At 33.8% G+C, this 15,570-nt stretch overlaps 1 protein-coding gene across 1 annotated transcript; it reads right to left on the bottom strand.

The window, feature by feature from the left end:
- Positions 1–6,314: 6,314 nt before the first annotated feature.
- Positions 6,315–14,581, bottom strand: LOC115724958 (nuclear pore complex protein NUP1). The gene is made up of 8 exons (XM_030654340.2): positions 14,155–14,581; positions 10,748–10,815; positions 9,843–10,009; positions 9,306–9,504; positions 8,487–8,792; positions 8,319–8,402; positions 7,069–7,839; positions 6,315–6,977 (listed from the first exon to the last, which is right to left on the bottom strand). The coding sequence occupies exons 1-8, from the start codon at positions 14,414–14,416 to the stop codon at positions 6,549–6,551; spliced, it is 2,286 nt and encodes a 761-aa protein (XP_030510200.1). The 5' UTR covers positions 14,417–14,581; the 3' UTR covers positions 6,315–6,548.
- Positions 14,582–15,570: the final 989 nt, after the last annotated feature.

Consider the following 15,570-nt stretch of genomic DNA (forward strand, 5'->3'; position numbering starts at 1 on the left):
CCTCAAAAAAAGAACAAACAAGGGATAGTAAAATGTAAAATTTGAAGTATAATAGTGAACTTTTTTACCTTTATTTCATGGTTTCTAAAAGAAATTCCATTTGTGCCGAATACCCATGAGGTATAGAAATAAATTAGTTTTAGTAGTATTACACATACAACTTTTTGCAGATAAAAACTCAGTAGACAACAATATCACTTTTTGAGAGGTAGCTATATACATATACACACTTTATCTGAAACAAAAAATCCACTTGTCATAGTATAGTGCTGTATTAAATGAAAGCATGCACATCTCTCTTTTTCTCTCTCTCTCTCCATGCACCCTAGCTTTGAAACAGAAAGGAGAAAAATGGTAAGTTTCATAATTATTTTTTCCTTGAAAGTTTCGATAAACAAAGGCTATACTACCGTATATGACTTTATACGAGAAAATATATATATTTATATATATATATATATATGTATATTGATGGATTTCGAGAGAAAAGAAACAAAGTTATAGAAATTGTATATCTCTAATAAAGAAACAAAAGCTAAGCTCCCCAAGCTATATAATAAGTGTATATATACATCATATATAGCTACAGAGACTATATATACTGAAAATGTATGTAGCACATAAATTAATGAACACATGACCAGCTAGGCTATGCTCAGTGGGAAAAAGGGAATTTCATGGACCACCATTTTGGTTCTCTCTCTCTCTGTGACATCCGATATTTTTCCACATTTCTCACAGAAACCCTTATTCATTAAAGCACTAAAGATAGAGTACCAAACAATACCACTTTCCAAATCACTATTTATTTTTCTTTCATGCGAAGCGAATTTAATTTGATTAGTTAACTAATCATACCAAATACCCTTTTACGTACTCATACAATGTACGTATAGAGTATGGCGTAAATATGTATATTGTTATAAATTACATTTGAATGAATAATGGCTTGTACAATGAAAAAACAAAAGGCATAAATCATTATCATGTGTAGTAAATGGTGACTATATATAAAGCTGTAAAATGCTTTATTTTATTTATAAGTATTGTTTTTGAGGATGAGTGGTGTTTCAAACACTTTTTATAGATGTGCTCTATAATTAGTTAGCGATATTTTTTAATAATTATTTTTTTAAAATTAGATAAGAACTGATACTTATTTATACTAATAAGGATATGACACCGAAGAAGATGAGTACCTTTTAACATTTCTCTTTATTTAGGGTGCGTTTGGTAACACTTTTTTATTTAAAAGATGAAAATATTTACTAAAAATATATTCTATAAAATTGTTTTCAGTTTTTAATTTTTTAATTGAGAATTAAATTTTTTTTTTTTTTAAAAAAAAAAAGTGAATTTTAAATTTTTTTAAACATTTTTTTTTCTTAATCAATATTTTGGAATTCAACCCCAACATGGACCTTGGGACCCGGACTCTGGTCCCAGTCCTAGTCCCGAACTCAAACCACGGCCCTAGACTCAAATCTGTACCTGAACCCGACTTAAAAACAATCAGAACATAAAAATAAAAATGGAAGTTATATGACACATTTTTATTTTTTAATTGTTTTTTATTTTCAAAATTAAAAAATTTATAGAACACTTTTTTATTTTTAAAAAAAAAATTAAAATATCACAAATTTTATTTTTATTTTTATAATTAATAAATTAAAATATGCAAATATTACCAAACACCACAATTTCTTTACTTATTAGAAAAAGAAAAAAGTTGGAGATATATATGTAGGAAAGAATACAAAATAGGTGGGGAAAGTAAATAGTAATTGGGCTAAGGTTAAGAAAGGTTATATGGTAGCTGGTACTACTGCAAGCCATTCTGACAATTAGAATCTGAAACGTCAAATTCATGTCTGTTAAGCATTCAATTTCATTTCAATGTCATTTCATCTCTGACTTTATGAACTATACTTACTCTCACCCCCCTTCCCTTCCGCACTCACTCACTCTCTTTCTTTGGAGTTTGGATGTTTTTGGCCTCTCTCTCTCTCTCTCTCTCTCTCTCTCTCTCTCTCTCTCTCTCTCTCTCTCTCTCTCTCTCTCTCTCTCTCTCTCTCTCTCTCTCTCTCTCATCCCATACCATTTTCAGTGGGGGGCCAAAAGCCCATAATTAGTGTGGATTTTTACTATTTGTGGGACCTATTGTGCAATTTGAACTTGGATGATCCTTAAGGGAGTGACCCCACATTGTACTACAGAGGGTGAGGAGTGAGTGTGAGTGAGTGAGTGAGTGAGTGACTGGCTCAGCTTAAAGGGATAAGTTCCCTGTTTTATGAAAAACCAAGCAACATGTGATTGCTTACCTTTGGCATCATGTTCTTTACACATTTATAAATAAAACATTAATTATTACATATACCAATTCCTCAATGCCAAGTGTCCTAATACTTTATTCAAGTGAACAATTTCTTTTAAGTTGTGACAGTCAGTAATATTAATATGGGGACAACAAATTTTTCACATCCACATTTTTCATCAATAAATGTGTGTATGATGTTTACCTATATTACTCTAAAATGAGATTGAATTTCACATTAGGAGGAAGAAAAAAATAGCATATCTCATCTGCCAGTTAATTAATGTATAAGTATGGTTAAAAAAGGTTGGTAGTTTTTAAAGAGTATGTAAATACTCTGGAGAGACAAATAGAGATGTTTCAAGTACTTTAGGTTTGTTCTTTAAATATTATATATGAATTTTACCAACGATAGAAAGTACTGTAGAGATACAGATGATTTTTTTTTTTATTTTAATTATGGTGGTTTTATACTTTGTAATTTAGTTGCAAAACCTTGTCCAATACATCATGAACAATGAATGCAGCACTAATGGGAATGACTACTCTTGTTGAATTAGATATGGAGGAAAGAGGGGACCCCAAAAAAACTCCCTTAAAAAAGCTACTACAGAAAAGACCAGTTTGGTATTTAATGTGTGGAGGGGTCAGAACCACATTGCTGTGTCAAAAGAAGAAAAATAAGTTGTTGAGAGGTATGAATTATTGGACCACAAATATGAGCTGGTCTACTCTCAAGTTATGAGCACGCCTTTCAGTTCAAAACTGACCCATTATTATTTCAATACTCTCAATAATTAAGAGAAAAACATAGAGAGAAATAGAGAGGACCCATATAGTTATTCAATATAACTAAGGAAAAATTATGGTGTCTAAGTATGTTTGAGCCTAATGTTTAATCACCTTCAAGTTTGACCCACAAGCAATTACATCAATCACAATGAAAGTTTCTATTTTATTGTAATTGTTTACTCAAGTTTTAACAAAGGTTACTTGGCACGAGAATACTCGCGACCGAGTTAATGAAGAATATGTAAAGTCATTATTGCCCAAGAGGCATATTCAGTGTATGAGGATAAGATTGAACGATCACCCCTAATGTGAATGAAGTGACTACCCCCGACGAAAAGATGGATAAGTTGTTGGAAATTATTTTATCAGCATCTTAATTAAATCCTCATGTATGTTGGATTATAACTATAACTATAATCTAACATTCTAAGTATGAATAACTCGTCCTTTCTAGAAAGTTGTTCACTCGCTGTAACCGATCACGGAAGGAGTCGTGTGGAATGATAGTTGGGTCTGGAAGGGAGTTCCAGATGACCTATCATGTCCTCTCCAGGCTCAATCTTCAAGATAGCTAGCCCTCCCCTTCCAGCTGGCTAGTTATCCCTCTTGGAATGGTAGATCTGTTGGGATTTTATGCCCTAAATAAAATCTATTTCAATATAATCTTATTTGTTATCAATAAAAGATTATAAGTCATTTATGTTTACATGTATTTTTTATGATTATAGTTTAATATACAATTTTTGTTAAATCCAGAACATATTGCAATTCACAATTACAGTGATGTCAACATAGTGGAAGGTAATTGTAATTATATGCTTCAAAAAATTATGTCCCATGATTCATTAGTGCACTAAATTTACACTGGTGTGATAGTCAGTAATAAAGTTTACTTACACCTTAAATAAGTGTTATGTCCTTTCCAGAGCATTGGTAAAGTATGCTAGTATCGGATGTATGGAGTATACATTGGACTGGACCGATATTGAACTTGGTAAAGATATTATAAACTTAATTACCGTTGTATCTTTCTAAGTCAATATCAATGGTTGATCTTAGATCAAAAGATCTTAATCTTGATATGGTTAGGTTCGATCTCAAGAGTGTTATTTATGTTCTTAGAGTTGCTCGTTAAAGCTTACCAATTAGTTCGGGTAACACATACATCTTGGGAACATGATAATACAATTGAGTGGGAGCACTAATCATAGATATGAAATCTATAGCTTCTATATATGGGCATAGAAGTAAAATGATAATTTCCTTCGAGCTTGACTTAATAGAGATAAATGAAAGAACTCTTATTTCAACAATTATATTAGTTTACTGAAATATCATTTATAGGAAGCTAAGTATTTTAAGGATAAAATACATTGAGGGGTAAAACGGTAAATTTGTCCCTACTCGATGTAAATCACCTATAGAGGATCTTTGATTATTTGGATTAGAACGATAGATAATTCGTAGCTTATCTATATCTTGGAACGTATAGAGCGTTCTATATAATTAAGAGTGTAATTTCGAATCTATAGTGGCGCAAGGAGGAATTAATAAGTTGAGAAATTTACTTGGTAAATTCTAAATCTACTTATTGGAAGCTTGATTATATAGACCCATAGTCCCCACACTAGCTAGTTGAGATAATACTTCTTGCAGACTTAGTTAATTGATTTTAATTAATCAATTATAATTCTAAAATTAGACTATGTCTTATTTATGAATTTTCACTAAGCAAAGGCTTAATTGTGAAGAAAAGAGGTTTTAAGGTCTATTTATTAATTAAGAGACTTTATTAAGTCTAATTAATAAATAAATTAAATGGAAATTTTATTTGATAATTATTTTTAATTATTAAATAAATAGTACAATATTTATACTCCAAGTATGGAGATAAGATTGAACGATCACGCCTAGTATGAATGAAGTGACTGTCCCCTAGGAAGAGATCGATAAGTACCCCCAGGGTGTCATAAAAACCAAAAAATCGAAACCGACCATCAAACCGCTCAGACCGTAATCGAATTTTGGTTTCACATCATCACCGAATTTGGCGGTCGATTTCGGTTATGGTTTTTTTGACATGGCAGTCGGTTTCAGTTTTTGAAATAAAAAAAAGGTTATACCAAAAAACTACCAAAAACCGTCTAAAGCCGCCAAATTGAAAAACCATTAAAAACCCGCCAAAAATTGTACAATCGGTTTTATACGGTTAAAATTTCTAAACGGTCGGTTACGGTTTTCGTAAAATAAAAACCGCAACCGACCGGTCGGTTATAAATTTGTAAAAACCGACCATAACCGACCGATTTTCACCCCTACCCCCATGATAGATTAGTCTATGGGTATACATTTACCTTTACCCCAGGAGTAGGTCATTTACTCAGGGGTGATAGATTAGTCAAAGAGGTATACATTTACCCCTACCCTGGGAGTAGGTCATTTACTCAAGGATGATAGATTATATACATTTACCCCTACCCCGGGAGTAGGTCATCTACTCAATGGTAATAGATTAGTCTAGGGGTATACCCATATCCCCTTACATTCTTATGGTCTTGCTATCACACTCTACCTACATATGGACGTAGATAGTACAATACTTACTCCAATTATCAAGACTACATACTACGAAACACTTAACACCACATGAGGAGCAAGGAGGAGTTGTCTCGGGGGTACACCCCGAGGTGAGTCAACACCCCCATAGGGTCAGTCAGTACTCTTGGGGGTAGCCCCACACAGACCGACACAACCAATACTCTCCCAGCATAATCCAATCCCGCATGAAGCTCAAAAGTGTACAAACCCACAAAAATAACAAAACATTACCACAAGTATCAGACCTCAACCAATCCCAAAAAGCAAGAGAATGATTGATATATTTTAGCATCAAAGTTGCATCTCCTGAAGCGAGATACACCGACCCTTCACCTATATAATGAATCACACAAGACCTGGGAAGGATATCCAAAATTTGACTTAAAAAGCATAAATTTTCATTTTTACTTCTTGCATTCAAGAGTTTATTCTTGACTTTGCAACTCAAATCAATAAAATACATAAATATACTATTACCAACACTTGAAATCAAACCTCTTTAAATTTTGGTGTCATTATTTACATTTATTGTTCTTGTTAAATCTCATTTACTACAACTCCATATCAGTTGACTAAAAATCCAATCAAAGTAATGCTTTGTAAAAGATAATAAAAAGGAAAAATCTCTCATGTGGATCATTTAGATGGCTTCCAGCTAATTATTCTATGTCCAATACAGTTATTTAGTCTGCAATAATTGAATAGAACTGCAAACTCTCCAATATTTAATTATTCAATATTTTCAACGAAAAAACAGAGGGTTCCAATTCAAACTTTTTGTAGATTCTAAATGAAAATTCACCTTAAAAATGGGATAAAAAAAAAAGTATTAAAATGTCTTTAATTAATAGCAGATGGCATCTTTCTTCACTGAACCAAAAGATAACCTGGGATTATCTGAGCCAAAGCTGAACTTAATATCGGAAGTGTCATTTTGGATTGCAGAACTGCTTGTAGAAGGGAAAGAAAATACAAGAGATGGCGTAGTTGATGATGAGCCAAAGGTATATGAAGGAATGGCATGTCCATCTTTGAGCTGAAGCTGAGTATTTGCTGAAAACGATGGCATTATGGATGGCGTTGGTGGCTCAGAGCTCACTCCAGAGGCCGTAGAAACAGGAAAAGTAAACCCAGAGCTTTGATCCGACGAAAATTTCCAGATCGAGTTAGGCTTGTCAACGGAGATATTAGACAAAAGTGGCTTATTAGTCCCTGAAGCTGCAGGCTTCTTTTGTAGGGTTACCACCTGAGAGGAGGTAATCTTGGTGACCTCCTGCCAATTTATTGTGTTAGTAACATATTTAACTTTTGAACGACGTAAAGAAATTTAGCTCAAGTTATATCACAATTCAAAAAATATGTACCTCGTGTGAATTTTTCATTTGGGACACTCCATCAACCCCATTGCTAAGGAAAACATTCGACCGAGGATTGGATATGGTATCAACTGATTTTACAGTACTTTCCTGATGTGGAAACATAAAACGGGAATTGCTCTTGTCAGAAGTATCTTGAGCAGGTTTATTCTGGTCATCTTGATTCACTATCTTTTGAGATTCCAAGGCTGTTAAATTCAGTAAGCTATTCTTAGACTTGTGTTGATTTGGATCAATTGAAGGGGTACTGGAAGAATCAGGTTTCTTCCATTCAAAAGCTAGCCTCAACTCCTGTGACTTGTCCTTGGGAGTGGGCGGGTTTCTGTCTATATGATCCAAGATTGTCCTAGCTATCTGACTAGAATGTGGATGAACAGTTGGGACACCCACATCATAACTGTGATTTTTCCTGTTAGCTGAATGAAATTGGGAGCCACTAATTTCTCTTGGTTCAACACTTCTTATAAAAGCAGGCAAGAAACCTTGAGATGTACTAGAATTTTCAACCCTTGAAGGCCCAACAGATGATGGTTCAATAAAACCAGATCCTCTGAAAGGTGATTGTGTACCTGGAGAATGAGTAGCAAGTCTGTGTTGAGTACCAGGAGTTTGTGTAGCACGTCTGTGTTGAGTACCAGGAGTTTGTCTGCCAAATCTATTTTGTGTACCAGGAGTTTGTGTACCAAATCTATTTCTTGACCTACGAATCGGTCCTGTTGAGCCATGGTTATCCTCCAATGCATCACTACTTGACTTCACCTATCCATATTAATCGGCGGAAACATATAAACTAATGTGTAAACAAAATCAACGAATGAATAGAAACATTCTAACAATTATTTTATTTAGGGTGTAATAGTATATTATATACTATATGATTAAAAAACTACGTATATGAACACTATGAATCATTGAACAAAAAAATAAAGTTGGATAAAAATCAGGGAAAAGGATATGAGTTATTGAATTTCACCATTGCCAAAGAGTTAATGCCTAGTTAACATATCAGTGCTATATGCACATCACTTGTTCCAACTAAACTTTACTCAACAGCTTTTATCAATTTACAAAATACATTAACCCAAGCAGTAAGCCAGTAACCATTAAAGCATATAGTTGAGTTCATACCAAAATGATTATATACCTAAAATAACATAACTTAGTTACTGCATAAATTTCACTTAGAAGATGACTAATAAAAAATAATACCTTTATTCAAAAAAAATAAAAAATAATACCTGCCCATAAACAGGTGTTTGAGATGTTTGCAGAGAAGTAGATGGTCTCGTCCCCTTATCACTATCACCTAGTGAGGGCATTAACTGATAGCAGAGAATAGTGAAACATTATATCACAGAGATTGCCAAAAAATACTAAAATCAACTCAAAAGTTTTGATCTGCATACCTTGGACTTGGACTTTGAAAAGATTGTTCTCGAGTAGGGGGTTCGTGGAATGTTGTGAAGCCCATATCTTCCACTTTGACTTTGGGGGGTTAGATGATCTTGCTCATCCTGTAGCATGGCACCTGGCCGGCATGGCTTAGAAGAAGGTGAAGACATAAATGGCTTTGATACAAAGTCAGCACTATATAATGAATTCCTTTCTTCTTTTGAAATCATTCCCTTAATAGAATGGCCAGTTTCTAATGTTCGGCTTCCCATGTATGCTTTGGCAATATCTATTGGTGAAGCACAAACATCATCTGGCATCTGCAGAACCCAGAACAGAAAAAGGATTCTGTTATAATATTTATACATATGAAAATAAGGACAACATACTATAATACAAAATATTCAAAGATGCTATGTAAGTTGCACAAACACAATATTTTGCTAAACTGGCAATTCCAAATATTTTCTTTGCTATTAAATATATTGGCAGGGATGCCCAACACTCATACATCCACACACACATGTAAAATGGTTCCATCTGCAAGTAATATTGAGCCCTCAAAGATTAATTTGGTTACATGCCAGCAGATAAACTCAAAATCGCAATGCCACATACACTTGAAACAAATTTTCTTACCCTATAAACAGTAATAAATTGTAGGGTGCACTATATTATATTAAATAGAGTATGTTTATGTGAGTTTCATAAAATAGCACATGAACCTCAAGCTGACAAAGAAAAATACGAAAAATGTGAACCAATGACTTTTCAGTTTTCACAAGTTGACATGATTAAGGAAAGCATATTTAAAGAAGTTAAAGGTCGCTCACCGCCGATTTAGGAAGGGGTGTTGAAGTTTTCCATAAAGAACCTTGCAAATCTCTCTGATTTCTATCAGATGTACTGATAATTTCATGAGATGCTGCAGCCCCCCTGGAGGGAGTACGTTGGTACTCCTTTCCTTTATGTACATCTGGAACTTCAGCTGCCCTTGAATTTATTATTAGCATTAAATGATTTACTTCATCCCTGCAAGACGATGAAGTGTAAAATAATTGCATATATAAATTTAAAAAACTGGACAAACTGAAAGCACATAGGATAGTGTTTGTATGTGTGCAAAGTAAAATCTCACACGGTGGTGTACTGAACAAAAGAAAACAATATCCGATGATACAAAATGGATATTGTTCCATTCCATTTTAAAAAAACAAGTGCACTAAATACAAATTTGAATGAATTAAGTTTCTATACAAATATGATATTAAAAACAGAATGAGATAATTAAAAATACTAATAATAAAGTAAGCACTTCCTACAACAAACCTTACAAAAAACATAAAATAAAAAAGAAAATCATAACATGCCTCGAAAAATTTTTCCCCTTTAATAACTTTTCGATTTCGGAAAGTCCGCTCTCATTGGGAAGGTTGCCTCCTTTATCTTTGTTGGGCAGAACCAAATCAGAAATGTTCTCCGAAACATCTGCTGCTGTTCCAGGACCTACTACTCCAGTTGTTCCGGACAGCTCATGCTACAAATTATTACCAGAAGTAGCAAGAGAGTTACTAAAACATTATATTGGCTGAGAAAAGCTACAAATAACAAGATACAGGGGCTCCATATAGTCACACATCAAATAATTAGTCAAGTTAAAATATATGCAATTTCCACTATGTATAAGTAAACCTGCTAATCTAAAGAAAGAAAACTAATGGTTGTGAAATTTAAATTCAATATGATGATCTCATTGATGAAACAAGTCCATATTCATTTATTACAAAAAAAAAAATTAACAGTTCAATGTTAACTGTTCGCATTAAAGCAAGTACTAAACACATAACGAAATAGGAGGACATATAACTTCACAGATTTCAAAAGCAAGAAGAAATTTCATACAGCTATGCCACCAATGTCAATAGAGAAGCTCTATCAACAGAACACAAACTCTACGTGGTTCTAAATTAGTTCTGTGTGTGAAACAGTGTGTACATAATAACAATTTCGTGAATTATTTTTGGTGCGAAACATTCCAATATGCATGTACATGCATACATGCATATAAACCAAGTACTAAGAATAAAGAAAAAATCATATAATTAACTCTGATAATTGCTAAGTTATCATTTTATTTCTAGGCCACACCAATAACTAAGTAGCCCATTCACAACTAGGCTCTCTCTTAATTTATTAAGGGACATCTTAGTTACCATGTCCCATAAAGCTAAACTCGAGAAAGGCTCAAACATAAGAAAAATACACGAAGCCTCACATTTACAGTGTCATTTTGTTCGTTACCATTGGCCTCGTCTTGCACAACTGTCTCAGCCTCCTGATTCTCTGTTTCAAAAGAATTATGTTAAAAGGGGCAAAATTACTTATCAAAGTTAACTCACCAATGAGAAAGTACATTTTCTACAAAACAAAAAAGGTAAACAGGACTTAATAGATATTGTCACGTTGCACATACACACAACACACCATAAAACAGTAAGGTATGGAAAGGCAGAGAGGGGCAAATAATACTTTGCAACACGCCAAAAAGAAACATAGATAAAGTGTATTATGAACACTGAAACCATATAACACTATTCTGGAGACACAATACATACGCACACCACTTCCTAGACGGGAAACATTATACAACTGTGAACAACAACATCATTATTGTACATTTAATACTTTCCAGTTTGATAATTAATAAACTTTTTCTGGCTTAGAAAGAATGTAACAATAATAAAACACAAGAATACTGAAATCCCACTAGAAATCCTTTATTGAATCTTCTAGGATTACACAATCAAACTCTTCGAGAGGCTTTCTTCCTCTCTTATTTCTAACCTTTCAAGAGGGCTAGATCTCTCCTACTTGACATTACTCTCTATTCTCATCCAACAAAAGGAATCTGTAAAATTCACCTACTCTATTTATAGAGTATAGATCTTGCTACATCAGCAGCCTTATTGTAAGCAATAACCAATGAAAATAGAATGCCTCACCCTAAACAATTAAAAAGCTAGTACAAGTTCAATAAAACTCTCTATGACTAATCCTTTAGTAAACAAACTGAATACGAAGCTTATAAATAACCCCCTAAAACCTTCACCTTGTCCTCAAGGTGAGTGATCAAAGAATCCATTCTTAAATGTTTGTCCAGCCTCTGTCAATTACCCAATCAGCTGTAGTACTTCCCTCTTCAGTGGATAAAACGAGATGTTGTGAAAGCGTATGGTTAAGTTTTTATATTGACCCGGCCTTTCAAATTCCCTGCATTATTTCTTGTTGCGGCACTTGTATGTTGCCATAATAGAGTTGTCTTCCTCTATCAAACAACCAACCCAACAGAGTAGGATTCTCCAACACAATAGATTGAACCAGATGCTTCTTGAAATCCTTCCTCCAATAAGACTTAAAGCACTCTTCTCTCTTGTCCTGCCCATGTTTATCCTTACAAACTTTCCTGAGCAGCTGGATTTTCCTCAAGCTGCAACACCATCTGCTTTGGTTCAGCAATTCCCACACCCAGCGGCGAATGTAGAACGTTCTTTCCGTCATCCACATTGTTTTCCATGCCATCAGAAAATTGAATTCGGGATTTGAGTCGTTTTTCCACAATAATAGCCTTGAAAAATACCACTAAGAGAGGTCAAGGTTGAAAAGTTTACACTTAGACCAGAGAATAGATCGCAGAGAAAAGATGCTGGAATTCCCAGAAATTTTGCTGCTCAAACTTAGACCAGAATTTCTTCGCAGAATCTTTGTATTCGAGTGTCATCAAATCTTGGAACGAACCGTCATCAATTTGACTACAATTGTTGAACAATGTAATTCTAAAAGTAAAATCTAACCAGTTCTTGATTGGTTCTTGTTCTTCTACCATCTGAAATCATCTCCAAGCAACCCCTCCAAGGCATTCTTTAGCAACGAAAATATTCTTGCTTTCACTAATCCAATGAAGCCAAAAATATTCTTCAATGTGCACGACCCACTCATACGGATCATCTCCATTCAAAATTGGTAATACCACCATTTTCGAACCTACTGCAATGGTCCTGAAATTACCTGCTGTTGGTGCACTCGCTAATCCTCTGCCATGGGATGCCGAAGTCTCCAATTCACCATGTTTTGGGCTGTTAACAGCAGTAACCAGAGGTTCTAGAAGCTTTCTTCGCTGTTCTTAGTCTCTAGGAACAATTTAAATTGGGAATTGTTGTTGTAATTGTCTCCCCATTTCTCGGATAGATTCTTGAATGGAGCCTTTCATTTCCGACACCTTTGTTTTCAAAGCTTCCATATCCATTTCAGGTAGATTGGTTTCCACACTCTCCTTCGGCCCCATGTTCCGCAGCTCACCACACCAATTTGATAGAATTTTCCTAGATTAGAAAGAGTCTAACAATAATAAAGAACAAGAATCATGAGATCCCACTAGAAACTCTTTATTGAATCTTTAAGAATTACACAATCAAGCTCTTTGAGAGGCTTTCTCTCCTGTTTCTAACCTTTCAAGGGGGCTAGCTCTCTCATACTAAAGATTACTCTCTATTCTCATCCAACATGAGAAATCTGCCAAATTCCCTTACTCTATTTATAAAGTATAGAACTTGCCACATCAGTAGCCTAATTGCAAGCTAATAACAAATGAAATCAAAACCCTTCGCCATAAACAATAAAGCTAGTACAGGTCAAATGAAACTCTCTAAGACTAATCCTTTAGTAAACAAACTGAATAGGAGGCTAATTTATAATTTACACGAGTAATGATATGCACACAAAAATATGCACCAAAACATTGCAAACAGTGACGTGGTATAATTTTTCAACTATGTATGCCACTGTCACATCATTGTGAGTTTTGTGTGCATATATTATTACTAAATTTACATATCCTCTACGGAAATAACAGAAATAAATAAAGAGGATCTCTTACCTACATTGAAATTCGCTTTAGCAATTATGCCAAAACTCTTATGTTGATACTAAATGGCCTTCTACACTTAATATTTTTTAGAGTTTCCGGATCTTTCATTCTCCTCCATAGACAAAATAATATTTCTTTCCTCGACAACATAGATTGTTTTTCCATACTAACCTAACCTTATATTGATACAAAAACAAATCTTTCTGTATTTAATAGTTTCTACAGCTCCATTGTCGTTTAATATTCCTCTACAAATGAAATAAGATCCCGTTCCTCGAATACCAAAATTGTTATTTGTAACATTGTAATAAACAATAAAACCTTTTTTCAAATAATAACTCTTTATCTTATTGTAAAAACACTGGAACACCCGTTTATGTACTACAAATCATACTTGAAAACAATAAAGTAGAAGTAGCCAAGCCCATTAATAGGAGCAATACCACGATCATCTAATCTTCAAAAATTGTAAAACAACCAATTAAAAAGAAAGAAATTTCCCCAGCTAAGTCAAGACTCAAAAAAATTAAACCCCATTTGAGCAAATAAGCAATTGATTAAATATCAGAAAAAAAAATATTCTTTAAATTGATCCTGAAACCAAATATTCTCCATATCAAACAGCCCTAAAAACTTATTTTCTTCCTTACTTTATCAGTTGAATCGGGAACAGTATCATTAATGGTGAGAAACCCTAATCAATCGAAAGAAAGCTTGACTAAGAAGCATAGAGAGTTGAATATATATGTAAAACCCACCGTGATCTTCAGTGTTGGCATCAATGGTGAAAGGTGATTTTGAGAAGAAATTCGGAAAGAAGATGGAGGCGCCATCACTAATGAGGCGGTATGCGGGATCAACGAGCTTGGACAACCATCGCCGCTGACCCCTATCTATTTGGGTCGGTAGCGCCGGAGGACGAGAGTAGGGAGTTGACGGTGGCTTGCGAGCCGGCCTCTTGAGCTTACCTCCGGCACCGCGTTGTTCTCCGAACGACGTCGTTTGGGCACTCGTCTCCATCGGTACGGCCCACCTCAACAACACACTCCACGGGCTTCGGCCACTTCTCTCTCACACACACTCCCTCTGAGAAGCAACTAAACCAACTTTTTCGGCCTTTTTCTTTTCTTTTCTTTTTGAATATTAACAATAATAATAAATAAATGGTCTTTGGTGAGAAGCGGAAACTTGTGTTTTTCTGAAAAAAAATAAGAGGTACAGTTTAATTGGGTCGTTTTTACAAAATAAAAAATAAATAAGTGGACAAGTATCAAAGGACTAATTTGTTATAAAATAATATTGAATGGAGAAATAAATAAAAAAAAGAGATAATGAATATAATAGCAAACTCCTTATTAAAAAAGAATATAATAGCAAACTAAATTAATGAGATATAAAAAATTATATATAATTAAGTATTTGTAGTGGTAATTAATGCATTAATTTGACATCTATAATAATATTTTATAATACTTTCCTTTAGATATTTACAAAAATTATCTCATTAAAAATTTTAGAGGAGTGCTAAGGAGACTCTCTTTTGTACTCTCTTTTACACTCTGTTGATAAATAAGTGACAAATGTCATCTTTTGAGATTAGTGTATATGTACTTAATAATTAGACATAATGTTGTTAAATTATTACATCTATGCCATTACAATAAAATTATCCTAAATATTTACTTAGAGCTAAATATAAATATATATCTTAAACAAAATTATAACACTATTTAAAATAATGAAATTTTTACATGAAAAATCCTTTTTACACACTTTATTACAAAATTACCCTCACACGCCTATTACTACATTTCTACTTACAAAGTTATTTTTATTACACATTTACCACTTACTCATCATACCATGCATACACGTGTGCTCTCCCCATGCATCATCAATTAAATCATACTCTCTTCCCTCTCTTTTTTCTTTTTGTTTTCATTTCATTTTCGATTCTTCATTTCTGTTCTCTAAGTTCATTTTGAATTCAAGTAACCTCCATTAACCACCCATAATTTATCACGTTTTTCCCTCTTATTTTTGGTTCATCCACGAATTTTCAACTTCCTCTTAGCCCACGATTTAGCAACTGTTTTTCCCTCTCTGTTTCAGTTTTTTTCAATCTTATTTATAGGATGGCAATCACTCGTTCATCTTCATCCCCTTCTCCAGTT

This window comes from Cannabis sativa, chromosome 6, assembly GCF_029168945.1.
Source record: "Cannabis sativa cultivar Pink pepper isolate KNU-18-1 chromosome 6, ASM2916894v1, whole genome shotgun sequence".
Taxonomy (NCBI): Eukaryota; Viridiplantae; Streptophyta; class Magnoliopsida; order Rosales; family Cannabaceae; genus Cannabis; species Cannabis sativa.

Coding starts and splice junctions, on each gene's coding strand:
- LOC115724958 (XM_030654340.2), bottom strand. CDS start 14,416: ATGGAGACGAGTGCCCAAACGACGTCGTTCGGAGAACAACGCGGTGCC. Junction 9,505..9,842: donor AAGGGGAAAAATTTTTCGAG/GCATGTTATGAT, acceptor ATCGTCTTGCAG/GGATGAAGTAAATCATTTAA. Junction 8,403..8,486: donor TTTCAAAGTCCAAGTCCAAG/GTATGCAGATCA, acceptor CTCTGCTATCAG/TTAATGCCCTCACTAGGTGA.